This window comes from Vicia villosa, linkage group LG6, assembly GCF_029867415.1.
Source record: "Vicia villosa cultivar HV-30 ecotype Madison, WI linkage group LG6, Vvil1.0, whole genome shotgun sequence".
NCBI classification, from domain to species: Eukaryota; Viridiplantae; Streptophyta; class Magnoliopsida; order Fabales; family Fabaceae; genus Vicia; species Vicia villosa.
The window spans coordinates 26,219,410-26,238,104 of record NC_081185.1 but is presented as its reverse complement, the minus strand read 5'-3'; the positions used below and the strand labels follow the sequence as shown (position 1 = coordinate 26,238,104).

Sequence of the window (18,695 nt, the reverse complement as noted above, 5' to 3'; positions counted from 1 at the left end):
TGAAATTGCCATATTACTGCATCCTTATGCTCAAGTATTCAAAGTACCATCAGCCTTACCACTTAAGAGAGAGAGAGCATGATCATGCCATACTAGTGCAACAGGGGTCAGGTCCTACGTTATAGGTATTGACATACATAGAAAGAGAAAATAGAAAAAATGGTGCAAGAAATGTTGGATCAAGATAGAATACAACCAGGCAACAATCCTTTCTCTTCTTCAATTCTAATTGTCAAAAAGAAAGATGGGAGACAGGGATTTTTCACTGATTATCGAGCCTTCGATGTAATCACTGTGAAGCATAGTTTCCCTATGCCAACATTGGATGAGCTAGAAGAATTGTATGGAGTTAAATATTTTTCAAAGCTGGACCTCAGGTCAGGGTACCATCTGATATCGGTAAAACCAGAAGATCGAGTTAAAACGGCATTTAGAACCCACCATGGTCATTATGAATAGTTAGTAATGCCATTTGGGCTAACAAATGCACCAGCAACCTTCCAGCTCACAATGAACAAAATATTCCAGAGTGCACTTAAGAAATTTGTTCTAGTATTTTTTGATGATATATTGGTATATATCTCTTTTTGGAAGGATCATATCAAACACTTGGAAGCAGTGTTGCTGACATTGCAACAACATGAATTTTACGCCAGATTCTCAAAGTGTTGATTTAGAGCTTCAGAAGTAAATTACTTAGGCCACAAGGTATCTGGGAAAGGGGGTGTAAATGGAAAATACTGAGGTACATGCAGTGTTGGAGTGACCTACTCCTGATAGTGTCAAGCAATTAAGAGGGTTTCTAGGCTTAATAAGATACTGTAGAAGGTTTATCAAAGCTAATGCACACATTGCTAGCCCTTTAACGGGTCTCTTGAAGGACAATTTTAGGTGGAATTCTGAGACATAAGCAGCTTTTATGAGGCTTAAAAAAGTTATGACTGAAGCACCAGTATTAACATTACCCGATTTTACCCAGCCATTCATTTTGGAGACCGATGCATCTAGCATTGGTGTAGTAGCAGTACTGGGACATAATGCACATATAGCCTATTTTTTTTATAAAAAAAAAAAAATAGCACCTAGAATGCTAAAACAATCAGCTTATACTAGAGTCATTTGCAATCACTGAAGCTTTGGCTAAGTTCATACATTACTTGTTAGGAAACAAGTTCATTATCCGAACTGACCAAAGAAGTCTGAAAAGTTTAATGGACCAGTCACTCCAAACCCTTGAACAACAAGCATGGCTTCATAAAGATCATGGTTGTAGTGGATAGACTCCCTAAGTATGCTCATTTTTTTACCCTTTATAATATAGTCAAGCTGCATGGAATACCTAAATCAATTGTGTCTGATTGGGATAACGTGTTTACTAGCTCATTCAGGCAGAATTTATTCAAGTCACAAGGTACTACATTGACCATGTCTTCAGCATATCATCCACAATCAGATGGTAAATCTGAAATTCTAAACAACTGCCTGCAAATGTACCTCCGATGCTTCACGTATGAGAATCCTAAAGGTTGGGTAAAAACTTTACCTTGGGTCAAATTTCGGTACAACATTGATTTCCACACTAGCTTAGGGTGACATCATTCAAAGCACTATATGGGCGAGATCCCCTACTCTCAACAGATAACCTTCTTAGCTAAGTTAGCAACTAGAAAACATAGATGCCTTGTTAGCTAAGTTAAAGATCAACTAGGCAAGAGCACAACATGTGATGAAGGCCCATGCTGATAAAAAACAGGCAAGAAGTATCTATGCAAGTGGGAGATGAAGTGCTGGTTAAGCTACAACAATATAGAAAACATTCTGCAGCTGAGGAAGAACTCAGAGTTAGGTACAATTGTTTATAAGCTAGAGTTACCTTCTACTGCAAGAACTCACTGGATTTTTCATGTATCACAGCTCAAGCTAGCTTATAATCTGGTTATGTGTGTCTATCTTGGTCAAGGCACACATAACTCTAGATTATAAGCACACAGAAATCCGGTTTATAGTAATCAAATAACTACTACACTTCTATTAGGATAAAACAAAATGAATATAACAGAATAGAATCATTGCCTAAACTAGTGATACAGGTACACAACAATGTTACAAAATTTTCATGGCTATTGTACAGTTAGTAGAATCAAAATCAGAACAGTAATTGCTCTACATAGATCTCCAATGCAAGGAAAACTTTTTCGATTAACAGTTTCCTGTGCAATCTATACCTGTATGACACATTCACAGAAAGAAAAAAAATTACTAGAAGGTTAAGATAATGCTAATGAATTAAAATTTACTTAGATATGTGAATTCGACATACTTTATTGCAGCTTCAAGCGTTCTCGTGGCTTCCGGTGAAGAATCTGTGGTCATTACGCATAAGATAGCGATTAGCTTTAGTTTTTCTATCTTAAAATGGCGCTGATTGTAATATCAAGATATGAACAATGAATTTACCTAACAATTTTTTGTCTTGCTTAGAGGTGGTAGCAAATTTTGCAAGCATTTGTTTGCACTCGAGTTGTATTGCCTTTGCAGCCTTCCTTTCTTTGCTTGGGATTGGAGGCATGTCTCCAACTGACCATGTTGGCAATGTTCGCGCTGCAGCTATGACCGCTCCATCAACAAAAGTATCTCCAGCATTCGATAGAACTTCTGCTAAGAATTACATATTGATGTGCTAAATAATGCTAATCTGAATAGATAAAAATGCAACGAAGTAGATTCAAGAATCGAAAAATAATATTGTTCGTACCGTTACGATAATACTCTTCCGGAAGGCCTGATATGTTGAAAACTGACAAGAAGGAATCCAAATGGATTTGTGCCTTTCCCGAGAATTCGATTACATCCCAAGGATTCTACAAATATAAGTGACTTTGAGAAATATATTTTCAAAATTCAATGGAAAAAATAGAAAGCATGCATAAGTTTATGTGTTATTCATTGAAGAATAATAATAATACTTCTAAAAAGGACATGCAAATATAGTGACAATTAGCATTCAAAAAACAATAGCTGACAAATTTTCAGCACGAACAACATGAAAAAAATACAGAACCTTTCATTGATCAAGATTTAGGAGAAAATTACCACTGGCGAGGAAAATCCGTATCTTTGCATTAACATGTCATTCTTCTGTGCACTCATGTAATCAACTGTCATCTGTTACAACATTTTACAGCATAATCAGGATATCCATGAAGGGTAAATAAGCATGCAAAGAAAAAACTTGGTTTCACTAAAAGTATCCGTGCTCTAAAAAGCATGCACAAATTAACCAATTAATACTTTTCAAGCTTATGAACAATAACACTCCCAAGTCACTTTGATAAGAATAAAAATAAAATATGCTCTAAGCAATGTGTAATACAAGGAAGGAATCAAGAAAAATATACTTCACGGAAATAAAAAATGATTTACCTCGTCTCCTTTTTTAATCTTTTGTCCAGCATTTATAAGAACCTCAAGCATCCTGTCCTTAAACCGCCAATGGAAAAAACAGTTTGGCTCAAATGAATGGTTCAGCATATCTGAAAAGCAAGACCAGCTTAACCAGTTAGCTCAGTTCTATTGGGAAGAAAAAGAAAAAAAGAACTGCTACAATGCACGAGTACGAAAATGACGGCGGAGTTAGTTAGACCATTTGAGGTGAATAAAGCTTACCGGCATAAGGAATCAGCATATTTGCATCCTGAGTTAATGCACACATTCTCATTTGCATGTTGATACATCTTGACTGTGCAATTCCCACTGCCCAAGTGAACCTTTTAGGATCACGCGCAAGACGTTTCACTTTTAGGGGCGCACCAGTATGCTAAACATGATTAACGCAATTTGTTAAGAATAAAAACTAGGTGATGTGCATAATGGATACCAGCAATTTCAACATGGACAAATTGGTCTTTACCCAGTGCTTCTCCCAGAAATCTAAAACTCGTCGTTGCTCAATTCTAATTGTAGAAGCAAGATCGGGATCCTGCAGCTCCAAAAGTTCCTCCTAGATACACAAATCAACATGAAATAAGGGACATTGAAAGAGTTCTAAGCAGTAGATCCAGGGTCCAATCCTCAAAGACTTAATATAACCATAAACTTACTAACATTTGTCCTATAAAAAAAATGAGATTTCGTAAAGTGGACGTTGAAGCATCTATTATGTATTTGATGTCCCTTTGTTAACGAGATTTTATCAATAATCATAATCTCGTAAAAGTGATACATCTAATGTAAGCTAAATATCAACCAATGGTGTAATGATAAAATAAAATTACGCACCTCTGAAGCTAGAAGTAAGCTAGTACTTTCATCTGCACTTGGTAAGAAATCACCGTAATACTGCCAAAAGTTGTCCTTGCAGTCGAATGAAAACAAGAGAAGGCAGGCTAATCGTAAATCCCAATCTGTCTGCCACAAAGATTTACACAATTACATTAAGCAGATAACTAAAAAAACTAACAAAGGTTTCGACTTTTTTAGTATATACAACAGTTAAATAAAGGGCGACAACTTGACTATACATATATTTATCATGAAAACAATCAAGAAATCATTTATATCATATTTTGAACTAATAACTTTAGAGGAGAACCGCAATTACCTCTGGATCTGTCGAGTTGATAATATCAAATATTGGATGACCAATCGGAATTATATCAGGGAAAAACATCCACGGAAGCTTCTTGCTTATTGTTAGCATCAATTCAAGAGGAATTTCCATTATAACCTGTCCAAGTACACCATTACGCAAAACAGCCACGGACAAATACTAACAATATAATCAAGAAAAACATTATATGTTCAATTATGTCGCATGTGTCACTGCCACCAACCACACATCAGCTTTATAACTTTTAGAATGTAAGTGGAGTACCATACCATCACTTAAACGAGGCTACTCACCCTTGGTCGGCGAAGAGGTTCAACATCTTTAGAAGCATACACACCAAAACCATTTGGCCCTTCCTTAAAATCAACTCCATAAGCTCGCATGCTTCGGACATATCCTATCCTGTAGAAATCCGGATCCACAGGCTCCAACTAGAGGAACAAATAAATAAAATTACAACCAGATATCTCATTCTCATCAAAACAGAAGACCCTCTAAACAATTCATCCAAAGGCAGTACATTTAGGAAAGAAGACACTTTATCTCAAAATTAAGTACAATACTCCATTTGTTAAAAACACAAACGCGGGCACGCGCGCACACACACAGTTCTTAAGGCTTTAGTCCTAATTGTTACCTGAGAAGATGGATCTTCAACTGTGGGAGGCTGAAACAATGGAAATGGGGGAGCATTAACCGAAGCTTTAACAGGTCGCAGTTTGTTTTGAACACAAGAGCCAAACGTAGGTCGCCACAAATAGCTATGGTGCAAACCTTGGAACTGTTTAGGAATTAAACAAGCATTAGTAACAAAAAAGTAGAGATTAAAAATAGAAGGAAAGAGAAATGAAATGAACCTGGGTTTTTGAGAAGAAACAAGGCGTTAGTTGATAGAGAGGTAAAGAAGAAGCCATTGAAGCATATGTTGTTGTCTGGTGAAACTAGAAACAGAAAGAGAGTGGAGAGTGGAGAATGGAATAGACAACAACGTTATCCATTTTATGTTCCTCTGAGCGAACTCGCGTGTTTTGTATGTTTGGGGTGGAAATAGCAATTAAACACACTTTTAAGCCTCTATTTTGATCGATATAAAATATTAACTTTTTTCTATTTTTAAAATTTACTTTTGAATTCTCTGTGAAATAATTGAGGTTGCTATTCCCACCATCATTGGGGAAGAATCAATCTAATGATTTTGTTTATTTAAGATTTCAGTGAATAACTCACTTGTGTAATTTCGAATAACTTGTGAAGCGGAAAATTGAAAAAGACACCACCTTATATGTATTTTACAATTCAGTGAATAATTCAGAAGTGTAGTTTCGAATTTATCAAGCGGAAAATTAAGAAAAAGGACACTGCCTTGCATGTATTTCACTGGGGGTATTCAAAACCAAATCGGTCCAATAGAAAACTGCAAAACGAACCAAACCAAACCGAAAGCGAAAAAACCCGCATTTGATTCGGATGTGTTTGGGCCATTTTATAACAAACCGTGCGGTTTGGTTCGGTTTGTCGTTTGTACTTTACAAACTGAACCAAACCGCATTATGTTACAACCCCCAAACTTCAATTAACTTATATCCAACCCAAACTCAAACATATTATGTCTTAGCCTTATGTCTTAACCTTACGATTACGAATGATTTTTTTCCTCATACTTAAGGTTTCAATTTAACTCTTCTCAAATCTCTCCCAACGGTATTGCACCTTCTTCTCATCTTCTTTTCCAAATACATATCACATATTCTTTTCTAGTATTTCATCTCTTAAGTTCTTTATTTTCATCTTATTATTTTTATTCTACTGTTCTCTCTTCCAATTACGTTTTTAATATTCATCTTCTTATCTAATCGCATCACTTCTGCTATTTCTTTTTTATCTTTAATATTTCATCTCCTCTTTTTTTTCTATTTCATTATAATGTTTTTGATATTATTTTATGCTACTATTTTATGTTTTTTATTCCACTTTTATCTAATATTATTTTTGTATATTAAATGGAAAGTTGTTATCCAAATATGAAGAATTTTGTTGTTATTTGATAACGCATAAATGACTAAATACAAAGTTATGTTGTCATCAATATGTGTATGTATGACTTAATAAATTTTTGTAAAAAAAATTGAACCAATCCAAACCGCATTGGTTTGGTTTGGTTTGGTTTTATTTCTAAAAGCCAACCGAACCAAACCGAATCGCACACTTTTTCCTCTTGCGGTTCGGATGATTTTTTAAGTCAAAATCGCCCAAACCGCACCGCGAACACCCCTTTCACAACTCGGTGAATAATTCTGAAGTGCAATTTTAAATTTGTCAAGCGGAAAATTAAAAAAGACAGCACTTTGCATGCACTTCACAACTTAGTGGATAATTTGAAAGTGTAGTTCCAAATTTATCAATCAGAAAATTGAATAAAACACCAACTTGCATGTATGCTTCGCTCATGATCATACCACCATTTCTTCTTCGAACCCTACCATAACCTTCTTCCATACTCAATCAAGTTTTCTACTTCAAAACAACATTGATATGTTTTCTCACATCAAAGGAAGCTGAAGTTTAAGGTTATGTACATGTATTTTCTTCCTCATTATTTGCCAGAATTTGATCTTTACTATGTGTAACATCCCAGTATTTTTACATACATTAAATATACTCCCTTATATGAAATTTATTTTATATATTATTTGATAATTAATTTATGTTAAGTATATAGTTAACTTTTAATTATTTATTTCTATTATTATATTTTAACATTTCAATTATATGTCCTATGACTAATTATTTTACTAAATTAGTAATACTAACGTGTTTAGTTTACTCTCCATTATTTATATTTTGTTAAATTTATAAATGAATTTATTATATTTAATAATAATAATAATAATAATAATAATAATAATAATAATAATAATAATAATAATAATAATAATATAGGTGGATTGACCAATTTGTTATTAATAAGAGTGATTTAATAATAGTAGCAGTAAAAGTAAGAAGAAGCAGTGGTGGTAGAAAATATAGGGGAAGAAATCTTTACGTGGCCAATTGGGATATTGGGTCAACAAAATCAGTTTTTATTCCATAACTTCCTCCACTTTTGACTCAATCTTCACCTTTTAAACTCTCACATACTCCACTCACAAAGTTTTTACAGAACAAAAATAAATTTATATTTTATGGTAGAATATCCCTGCTTGTTCAATCTCCATCATCAACTACCTGACTATCTGATTCTAGTGTCTTTTGGGAGAGTGTTCATATGAATTATCATTAAGGAAAGCACTTAGAGGTAAGGGCTCTTATTCATGTAATTCTAACCTAGACTTGATTTATAAATTGGGTAAATATTTGTATACATATTTTAATGTGTTCGAGGAATAAGAAAAAATTGATCTCTTTGATAATATATTTTAACGTAAATAATTTAGAATTCAAATTAAAATATAGTTAGACTTATTTATAATTCTGGGTAATCATAGTTCTTTTTGTTTTAATTATATATGTTGTTTAAGATACATGGGTGTTGATGTGAAAATAAGTCATGATCGATTATTGATGTATATATGCTGGTATGTGTACCCAACGTGTAGGCCACATAAAATATATCAAAGTTGAAAAGGGAAAAGCCAAGCCTTAAAATTATAATCATTTATATTTATTCTGATAGCTATCTAAACCTATCTAGCTCATGTTATAGGAAAGAAATTAAAGGGGTATTATTAAGTCTTTTGTGGATATGTAGTCTTGTTTCTGGTTGGAATATGTAGCCACATTACAGGAAAGGAATTAAATGGTTATTGGTAAGTCTTGTTTGGTCATGTTGAATTTTGGTTATTGTGTATATTAATATAATTTAAATTTTAAAATTTAAAATTAATTAAAGAGGTTGTGTCTCCTAAACTTAGGTGAGGAACAATAATAATTATTTTGATCTTTGCTGTTGTCTTAGTGACGGAGTTTTATGTGATTGCCTTAGTGGCGGGTAGAGATTTCTGTGTGGATGCCTTAGTGGCGGGTAATTATATTTTTCATTATACATGGCATGACATATGCATTTCTGTGTGGTGCCTTAGTGGCGGGTTATTTTCCTCATTGATATGAGATGAATTCTTTGTGGTGCCTTAGTGGCGGGCTGAAATATCCGGATCATATAGTTTAAGAGCATTCATATTTTGCATATGACCGACATAACGTGGATGGTTGATAGTTATGATTTTCTTGAACATGACATATGTATTTATATTTGTCTGATTTTTAATTCTTGTTTGGTTTAGTTTGACATGAGTGACTGACCCTTACAACAACATTTTAGGTACGAATGTGGAGTTCCAAAGTTATTGATGCTTGCTTGATGCGTGATTGCGGGGAAGGATAGGTTTTCAAAATAAAAACATTGTAGTATTTTATAGTTTGATTGTTTTATATTTCAAATTAGTTATTTATTTACTTTCCTTTGAAAGAACTAGAAATGCGATGATTTTTCCGCTTATGAATTTGGATGGTCATAAAGTTTGATTAATTTCATAACCTTTTATTTGATTTAAACAAGTATTTTAATAATTTCTAAGTCATATCTCGGATGGAAATCCGAGACGTTACACTATGAAAAAATAAATGTTGTGTCCGAAAGTATATTTTTGGATTATTGTTGAATGTAATACGTAATTGTATTTTCGTATTATTGTATGTTGAATTCGGTGAATGAAAAAACTGTTATGATTGGCCTTAGATATGGATGTTAAACTGGTTATTGATGTTGGTAAAGAATTTACAAATCAACTGAAATTCATTGTTCGTGAATATATGCTCCAATTGATCTGCACATAAGTTGCTAAATCCGGGTGCGACATTGTAATCTAGAGCTCATATAATGGTTATGATAAAGGACATGCATTTGTAAAACTGAGATGCGAAAGAAATGGAAAGAACACAAAACTTATTCGGTAGTTGAAACGAGATGACACCGGTTCAAGGATATGTAAGTGTCTTTTTTAAGTTGCGTGAGTATCTTATGAAAATAATACATGGACATTTAATGTGATTTGTGGTATACATAATCATGACATGTTTACAAGTGATAAGTGCAAAAAAGTAGTTATTTTATGTATGTAATTTATGGCACTTATCGATACTTTTTGTTAATATCGTTTGAATAATTCCCCGTTTTTATGTAAATTTGTACACTTTGTGTTTTGTTACATTTTCGTGTAAATATGTATCGTTTTATAGTTTTAATGTACTTTTGTAGGTATTGTTGTGCAGTTGGAGCATGAGCAATAAGGTGTCGATGACACGACTTCAAACGCGCATTTTTGGAAGAAATAATGTTTTAGTGTGGGCGCATCGCGCGCATAGAGGGCGCATCGCGCGGGCTCGGAGCAAAAGAATAAATTCTGGCAGTCTCGAGGGCGCGTCGCGCAGTCTTGAGGGCACATCGCGCGCTGTGGCGGTTTGGTACATGAGTGAAAGGGCGCATCGCGCGCTCTGCGTTTTTCAGATTTTGTATAAATAGATAAAATCACATTTTGTTAGGTTTTATCATCTCTTCTTGGACAAAGTTGAGCTCTGATCTATTCTTTGTAGTTTCGAGGTTCAAGCAACACTATTGGATGGCTCATCATGTTGATTGAACTCGAGTGGTCTCCGATTGTGCCGACAACACGAGAAGTTTCCATTTGTTCTTCTTCTTCCCTGTGACCCATTCTAATGGTGGGGTTTGTATGTATATTTTTCCTCTCTTGTATGTACATTTGTTGATATTGGGATCGTATATAGATTTGCTTTACAAATCATTGTTGCTCTTGATCTTTTTACTTAAATACTTTGGATTTGTGTTGTTGTAGAAATAGACACCATGAATCTTGATTAGGGATGATATCTGTTAGTTTTTAAACTCTAGACATAGATTTAAGGATGACAATATTTATGGGTATCGGAGTTTAATGCCTCTGTGTCGTTTGATTCATTGAGACATCGTCGAAAGAGAAATATAGTTGAACTCTCGTCGGTGTTGTAGAAATGGGCACTCATGTGGTATGTCTCGAGCGATGCCTGGTGATTTTGATGCGTATTGTGAGTGTGTTGCGATAGATCTTCAGATTTAAGTATTTGACGGGTTGAATGAAATACGATTCCAGAATAAATTCTTTTGAGCTGCAATAAATTGTTTATTTGCTTTATTTACTTTTCCCATATTTTATTTTCCGTACCAAAAAATAAACTTAAAAAGATTGAAACTGTTGAACGGTAGTTTTTCCCTCTCACTAATCCATGTGGAGACGATACGATATAACCTATAATACCCGGTAATAATATACCTATTAATTTTTTCTTGTCGTTTTACCGCTCCAACAAAATGGAGCCGTTACGGGGGATTGGTTTAATATTAACTACATCGCGATAGTTTTGCTTTCTAAGTTTCGTAAATATGTTTATATCGTATATGTTGTACAGTTTCATTTGTATATTGATACATGTTTATTTTTTCATACTTGTACATATTTGTGTGTTTGTTTTTGTTCCTCTCCACTTTTGCTATTTAGCAAGGTGAAGTTGGCTAAACAAATTGAACTCGGATAGTTCGTAAATACTAAATCTTCACTTTTCAATTTGCTTAGCCAATTAAGGATTTTGTAAGTATTTTTTTTCTTATTGTTCAAGTATGTGCACATATTGTTGTTTACGTATTGTTGTAAATATTTGTGTTTCGTAACGTTTATTCAAGTGTATTGTTAGGACCTTTTCTTTAGGTTGCGTTGAGGCGAAAGTGTTGGCGTGTCGTGGAGGAAGTTACTACCCGTGCGCAATAAAGGCGTCGAGCTAACGACATAAAATAAGCACTTGTTGGGAGGCACCCCAACGGTTGTAAATTTTTCTGTTTTATTTTTCAGTAAATGAGATGTGTAGGTGTTAAGTGAAAGCTGCACTGAAAAATTTAGTATGCTGGACTGGTTCTGTTTTTCTGGTGTAGCACGCTAAAATTTTGGTATGACAGAACTCAGATGTCCAATAGGATGTTGAGACATTTGATCTAACTACAACATGTATAAGGTGTTTAACATTCAAAACAGGTACTGAAAATATAAACAAACACACATAAGTGTTCACCTAGTTCGGAGCAACTCTCCTATTCTGGGGGCATACCAAGCCAGGAATGAGATCCACTATCAGTAGTATCAATTTGTAGATTACACAGCAACCACACCCGGTTACACCTACGCACTTAATCCCTACCCAATGCAATCTCCACCTAGGTCCTCCCTAGATATGTAATATCTCCATCCCACTTCCAATCACCGTTGTGATGTTGTACAGTTTTCCAGTCCCAGGATCTGTAACAACGACCTAATCACCAACATTCTGTATTCACAAAATAGGAGACACACTTCCATGATGAGGAGACACACTCCTATGTCGGGAAGGAAGCCGCACTTCCCTCCATACTCAGCCTTGACTATAGACTAAGAACACCATCTAGGAGTTGCTTAAAAGCTTCCTCCAAGAACAATACTCAACTCATTACCTAAAGGCATTTGAGTGAGAACAAGGTGACCATCCCACAAACCGGGTGGTTTCACCTACCAACACAATCCTTATAATTTTACATATTGGTTGACTTAAAAACCTAAGTTACAAAAGATTTTATTTATAACCTATTCCCAACTAAACTTGGGCCTCTAATTACAGCAAATATGCTGTAACAAATCTCCAAAAGATTCTCCTACCAAATAGGTCTTCAATCAAATCTTCCTAATAAATCTCCAAAATTAGAAAGTCTTCATTCAAACATATTCTGATTTGATTCTTCCAGATCTTTCATGCGCCACCTATGATTGCATAATATTGGTTAGTAATATTCTGCATTGTTGTTAATTGATGAGTCAGATTCAATCAATAGCAATTCTAATTTAGGCTGTCGCGTGAAAAAAATCGGGATGAGACACCTGATGCCTTCTTTGGGCTCGAGGGCTCAAGAAAATGATTTTTTGTTTTTTTGTCACGACCAAACTTTTTATTATTTCCAAAGTAGGAAAAGAAAAAAGGTTGCAATAACCTTAAAAGATATGCAAAGCAAATAACACAAAATTAAAAGCAATGCAAAAGTGGGGGAGAGATCTTGGGTAAGAGGGTTGGTTATACGAAGGGAAGGTATTAGCACCCAACGTATCTATAGTACTCTATAGGTTTCTTTGTTATGTTTGTCTGTGTATTTCATTCTATGCTATTGAGGAGGTTCTGTTGTGAGATAGGTGGGACCTAAGGTGTTTGTTTGATTATGCTCGCAAAGATCATCGCAATCTTCTGCATACATATCCCTTAGAGGGAATCAGAGCATCTGTAGCTCGGGGTCTACGGGTGCTAAGGTTTGAGTGGTTTGAGGGAGATAAAAGTTTTGCTCGCCAAGGAATAAGACCTTGTGCCTACGTATTCTCAAAGGGATGTTGAGAAAGTCAGAGCAATCGTAGTTCCCACTTATGCTAGTGGAAGCAAAGGATAAGAGACAAATGTCATCTTAATGCTCGATGTATCTAATCTATATCATCACATACATCTGTTTGTTTGAAATCTTTTCATTATAAGCCCTGGGCTGTGCCACTTATGGTGCTTAGAATGATAAAGATGATTTTTGTTTAGCCAGCCTTGTGGCAAAAACAAGTTTGATTAGCCAGCCTTGTGGCAAAAACTTTTGATAAGTCAGCCTAATGACAAAAAGTTTTGATTAATCAGCCAGCCTTGTGGCAAAAGTTTTGATAAGCCAGCCTTGTGGCAAAAACTTTGATCAATCAGCCAGCCTTGTGGCAAAAGGTTTGATTGATTAGCCAGCCTTGTGGCAAAAAAAGAAGTTTGATTGATTGATTGTGATGATATAGAAGAGATACTCCTATCATAGAGATGATATGTGTCTAATCTCCTAGGGTATTTTATTTGGATTATGGGGACGCTTTTAAGAAGCCCGTGGGTCCTTGTACGAAGCCCAAGAGGAGGCTATCCGAGGGTTCTTGCATTGTAAGCCCAGGAAGAGGCTATGGGAGGGACAATCGAGGGTCCTTGCATTGTAAGCCCAAGAGGAGGCTATGGGAGGGACAAGTCGTTTGTACGAAGCCCAAGAGGAGGCATGGTATAGTTGGTTTGAGCTCTTAGAGCGATTTCAACGGGAAACCATACTCTATGTCCTAACCTAAACTAGGGAGATTCTTTGCACGAAGCCCAATAGGAGGCTATGGGGAACTTAGTGTTGTACTGAGTTGAACAAGTATATATAACATGATCACAAATATGAACAAGTACGAACAAATATGAACAAGTACATGAACAAATATGAACAAGTATGAACAGTTATATATGACAAGGTGTGTGTGTACAATGGAGTTTATGAAGGAAATATACCTGCAAGGATGATCCGTTTATGTACACGGGTGTCATACCCCAATTTTTGACCTAAGATACCACCTCATATCATTTGCATATGCATCATTTGCATCTCTAACAAATTGCATAGCTTGTGTTTGCTACTTGTGACTCAGCAGGATTTAATCAGGAAATCACTCATCAGTGCAAATAACACTCAATTAGGGTTTTGTTCTCCCTTCATCTCAAATGAATCATCTTCATCAATAATCAACATTTGGTCCTCAGAGATTCATTTCAACAAGCTCAACAGCTTTGAATCAACCAGATCAGGGTTTTGACTAAAGATAGCATACTCCTGACTTTTGCTCAGAATTTGACCTAATGGCTTGGGACATGATATCAAGACCTCAAGTGCATCATTTTGACCTAATCCATTGGCTCATAACATCTCCTACACAAAGATTGATCAGACAAATCCTCAGATCAGGGTTTTGAACTATCAGGGACTGAAATCAGGGATCACATTTGGGAAACCCTAAAAATCCCCAGGGAGTCAATTAAAGGTTTCAATCATCTTCAAATAATCCCTATGACAACATCCAATGGAAATTACATCTCAATTCAAGATCCACAGTCATCAATTTCATCAGGTCGACAATTAGGGTTTTTGACCTAATTCACTAAACCATTGACTTTTTAATCAGGACATGGTGCCACAACTTAAACCATGGCTCAATATCCTCTAATGCTTCAATATGATCCATTCATACCATTCATATGGTGAGGATAGCCTGTTTCATTTGAAATCTCCAGAAACGCGATTCGTCTGAAAAAAGTCAACTGTACAAGATTGCCATTGACTTTTGGGGAATTTTGGTCAACCATGACTTTTAAAGTTTTAAATCATCAATATATGATATGAGAAGTCATTTGATCAAGAAAAATCAAGAAAATCAATCAAGAATCAAAAAGTCAAAAGTTTGACTTTCATACTTAGAAAATTTTTCTAAGTGTTTTTCATGGTTTTTTCCAAACTTTGAAAGGGAATAACTCAAAATTTCACCTACAAACTGAAAAAAACTTCCAACATGAAAGTTGTAGATTTTGATCCAATAAACAACTTTGACACATATAATTTTTTTCCATAAGATCAACCATTCAAGATATATGAAGCTTCAAAGTTGGTATCTTTTGAAAATTTCACTTAAAACTTCATTTTCTTCAAAGTTCATGGATCTTTTTCACCCATTTCCTTAAAGGTCTTGAAGAAACTTTCAACTAGGGTTTTGAAGTGTGTAATATGATCTTTCCAAAATGTCCAAGAGCATGAAAAAATATGGAGTGTAGCCATGGTTTTGAATTTTGACATTAGTGATCATTTTCACTTGGATTTGCACCATTTTTCACTAAGTTTCTATACTACATGACCTATAATCCAAGCAATGATGCATAGAAGCAATAATTGGGAGATATTTTCTGATTTGAGATCAGAATGGAAGAGGATAAGAAGCTTGGCCAAAATAACCATGGTTTAGTTACTTTAACCATTTGCATTAAATGTAAAGATTCCACTTTATCTCCAAATGCCAAATCACCAATTCTTGAGCAAGTTGCAAAGATCTGCATTCAGAACTCATGGCCTATAAATAGAGGTCATTTCCACTCTTCAATTCACACCAAAGTCACACAAATTATAGGCTTTCTCTTTCTTTCTTAGAATGCAAGTTTCTTAAGTTTCAAAGAGGTAAAATGCTCAACCTCTAAACCTTTGAATTTCTGACCAAAGTGATGCTTCCCACAAACCACAAACATCATATGGGATGTGTTTGATCCACTCACACACTCCAAAAACATCTCAAACTCAAAATCACTACCTCACTTCTCAAATATGCATAATCTAAGCCTTATCATGCCAAAATCCATTCAAGATCATTTCTGTCCAAAATAACACTTCTAACACCTCACATATATCACATATGAACTATCCAAACACTCACATATGATCTGTAACCTCATAATCTTCAGATTCGATTCACACTCCAAGGTTATGCAGATCGGGTACCACAGCTTAGCACAGATGAATTCATATGGTTCCAAGCATCCAGACACTTTCCATAATCATCATTGAAGCTATTCAGATTGATACAAAGCATCTGTAACATCTCCAGATCAAAATCCAATTCTCAGTTTGGCCGTTTTTGAGGTAAGTGCACTTGAACTTCAAACTCATACTTGCACGCATCATAAATGAAATATGAGCATACCATCTTGTTTCTGCACCTATGAGGATCATTAACCCTCAATCAATTGCATCATAACATGATCATACACGATTTCACATTGAATTTCAGTTCTAGGGTTCTTCGTGTTCATCAGAAAATTGATAGTCTTAGAGTGAAAATAAATGAAATTAAATGCTATCATCATGTTCCTCGTCCAAAACCGAGCAAGATAGACCCTTCACTTGATCAATTTGGTTCAGTTTCAAGAATTTTCAAAATCAAATGGGGATGGTGTTCTTGGCGCCATTTTCTGTTCATAAATTTCAAATATCAGTTTTCAAATATAATTAAACGAAGTTGTTATAATAACAAGCTGCGCGCGCAGCTGGGTTGGCAAGTGTTTTGGCTGGTAAACACAAGGGCGTGGGTTCAACACCTCTAGGGACCAAAACCATTTTTTTTTTACAACTATTTTTCTTTCATTTTTTAACAAACTTCAATTAATTATTTAACTAACCAAATCAATTCATTTTTCATTCATTTTTTACACACCTCTCATTTAATATATATATTTTAAAAATATCAAAAAAAAATCATCAAAAAATATTTATTTGATACATTTTTAAATAGTTTTAAAATGACTTGTTTTTAAGTAATTTTAATACTTTTAAATACTATTTTTCATTTGATTTTCAAACTTAGTAACTTGTAAATATTTTTTGAAGCAAATCCTAATTATCTAAGTGTTAATTGAGGATGATCTTTTGATTAAATTGACTTCTTTCAAAATTCAAATCGTTTTAAAACGAGCGATCGCGATTCTTTTCAAAAACAATAAACCATTTCTTTTTGAAACTTTTGATTAAATCTTTTAATTGATCAATTGGTTTTCAAAATGATGTGGGGCCTCTCGAATATTAGAGAGTATAAGACCCACTCCTTTTTTTCTTTTTTTTCTACAGTTTTTCTTTGTACAGAAAACTTTTTCAAAACAATAACTTTCAAACAGTTTTTCAAACCTCGCGTCTGTTAAAAATAATCAACCATGTTTCATAAAATATACCACGGGCCTCCATGTAGGTATAAGTCCCAAGCCCTTTTGTACATACCCACTCAAGTACATGAAATTAGGTATTTCATTGTACGCTTTTTGTACATATCTCAATCTGTTTTTTAACTTTGAATAACAAACCAAAAATGAAGGTTTCTTAAAATCTTCCCAAAAAAATATCATGGGCCTCCATGTAGGTATAAGTCCCAAGCCCCTTTGTAAATACCTGTTTACATAGCTTTTGAATAAATTCAAGTGGACCTCTCCTCGAGTATAAGTCCCGAACCCTGTGTATACAAATGGATCATGCTTACAGGTATATTTCCTTCATAAACTCCATTATATACACACACTTTGTCATATACATATAATTGTTCATACCTGTTCATGTTTGTTCATACTTGTTCATGTTTGTTCATATGTGTGATATGTGTGCTTATTCAACTTAGTACAACACTAGGTTCCCCATAGCCTCCTATTGGGCTTCGTGCAAAGAATCTCCACTAGTTTAGGTTAGGAAATAGAGTATGGTTTCCCGGTGAAATCGCTCTAAGAGCTCAAACCAACTACACCATGCCTCCCCTTGGGCTTTGTACAAACGAGTGACCCTCCCATAGCCTCCTCTTGGGCTTACAATGCAAGGACCCTCGATTGTCCCTCCCATAGCCTCCTCTTGGGCTTACAATGCAAGGACCCTCGGATAGCCTCCTCTTGGGCTTCGTACAAGGACCCACGGGCTTCTTATAAGCATCCCCAATATCCAAAACAAATACCCTAGGAGATTAGACATTTTTCATCTCTATGCTAGGAGTATCTCTTATATATCATCACAATCAATCAATCAAACTTTTTTGCCACAAGTCTGGCTAATCAATCAATCTTCTTTTGCCACAAGGCTGGCTAATCAATCAAACCGTTTTGCCACCGTACTGGCTGATTAATCAAAGTTTTTGTCACAAGGCTGACTTCATTGAAACTTTTGCCACAAGGCTGGCTGATTAATCAAAACTTTTTGTCACAAGGCTGACTTCATTGAAAGTTTTTTTGCCACAAGGCTGGTTAAACAAACAAAAAATCAAACAGATGTATGTGATGATATAGATTAGATACATCTAGCATTTAGACGACATTTGTCTATTTTCCTTTGCTTCCACTAGCATAAGTGGGAACTACGATTGCTCTGACTTTCTCAACATCCCTTTGAGAATACGTAGGCACAAGGTCGATCCTTGGCGAGCAAAACAAAACAAAAAAAACCATTCAAACCTTAGCACCCGTAGACCCCGAGCTACAGATGCTCTGATTCCCTCTAAGGGATATGTATGCAGAGGATCGCGATGATCTTTGCGAGCATAATCAAACAAACACGTTAGGTCCCACCTATTTCACAAGAACCTCCACCACAACAAGAATGGAATAAAACAAAATAAAGAAACCTATAGAGTACTATAGATAC

General features: G+C 35.1%; 1 protein-coding gene across 1 annotated transcript; it reads right to left on the bottom strand.

Moving 5' to 3' along the window:
* Positions 1 to 1,230: 1,230 nt before the first annotated feature.
* On the bottom strand, positions 1,231 to 5,654 carry LOC131609033 (protein PLASTID TRANSCRIPTIONALLY ACTIVE 14-like). The gene is made up of 13 exons (XM_058880663.1): positions 5,467 to 5,654; positions 5,247 to 5,390; positions 4,903 to 5,040; positions 4,601 to 4,726; positions 4,279 to 4,407; positions 3,911 to 4,000; positions 3,667 to 3,817; positions 3,424 to 3,533; positions 3,094 to 3,165; positions 2,756 to 2,861; positions 2,458 to 2,655; positions 2,321 to 2,363; positions 1,231 to 2,225 (listed from the first exon to the last, which is right to left on the bottom strand). The coding sequence occupies exons 1-13, from the start codon at positions 5,521 to 5,523 to the stop codon at positions 2,147 to 2,149; spliced, it is 1,443 nt and encodes a 480-aa protein (XP_058736646.1). The 5' UTR covers positions 5,524 to 5,654; the 3' UTR covers positions 1,231 to 2,146.
* Between the last annotated feature and the right edge of the window lie 13,041 nt (positions 5,655 to 18,695).

Coding starts and splice junctions, on each gene's coding strand:
- LOC131609033 (XM_058880663.1), bottom strand. CDS start 5,523: ATGGCTTCTTCTTTACCTCTCTATCAACTAACGCCTTGTTTCTTCTCA. Junction 2,862..3,093: donor ACGGATTTTCCTCGCCAGTG/GTAATTTTCTCC, acceptor TTATATTTGTAG/AATCCTTGGGATGTAATCGA. Junction 2,226..2,320: donor ACGCTTGAAGCTGCAATAAA/GTATGTCGAATT, acceptor TGTGTCATACAG/GTATAGATTGCACAGGAAAC.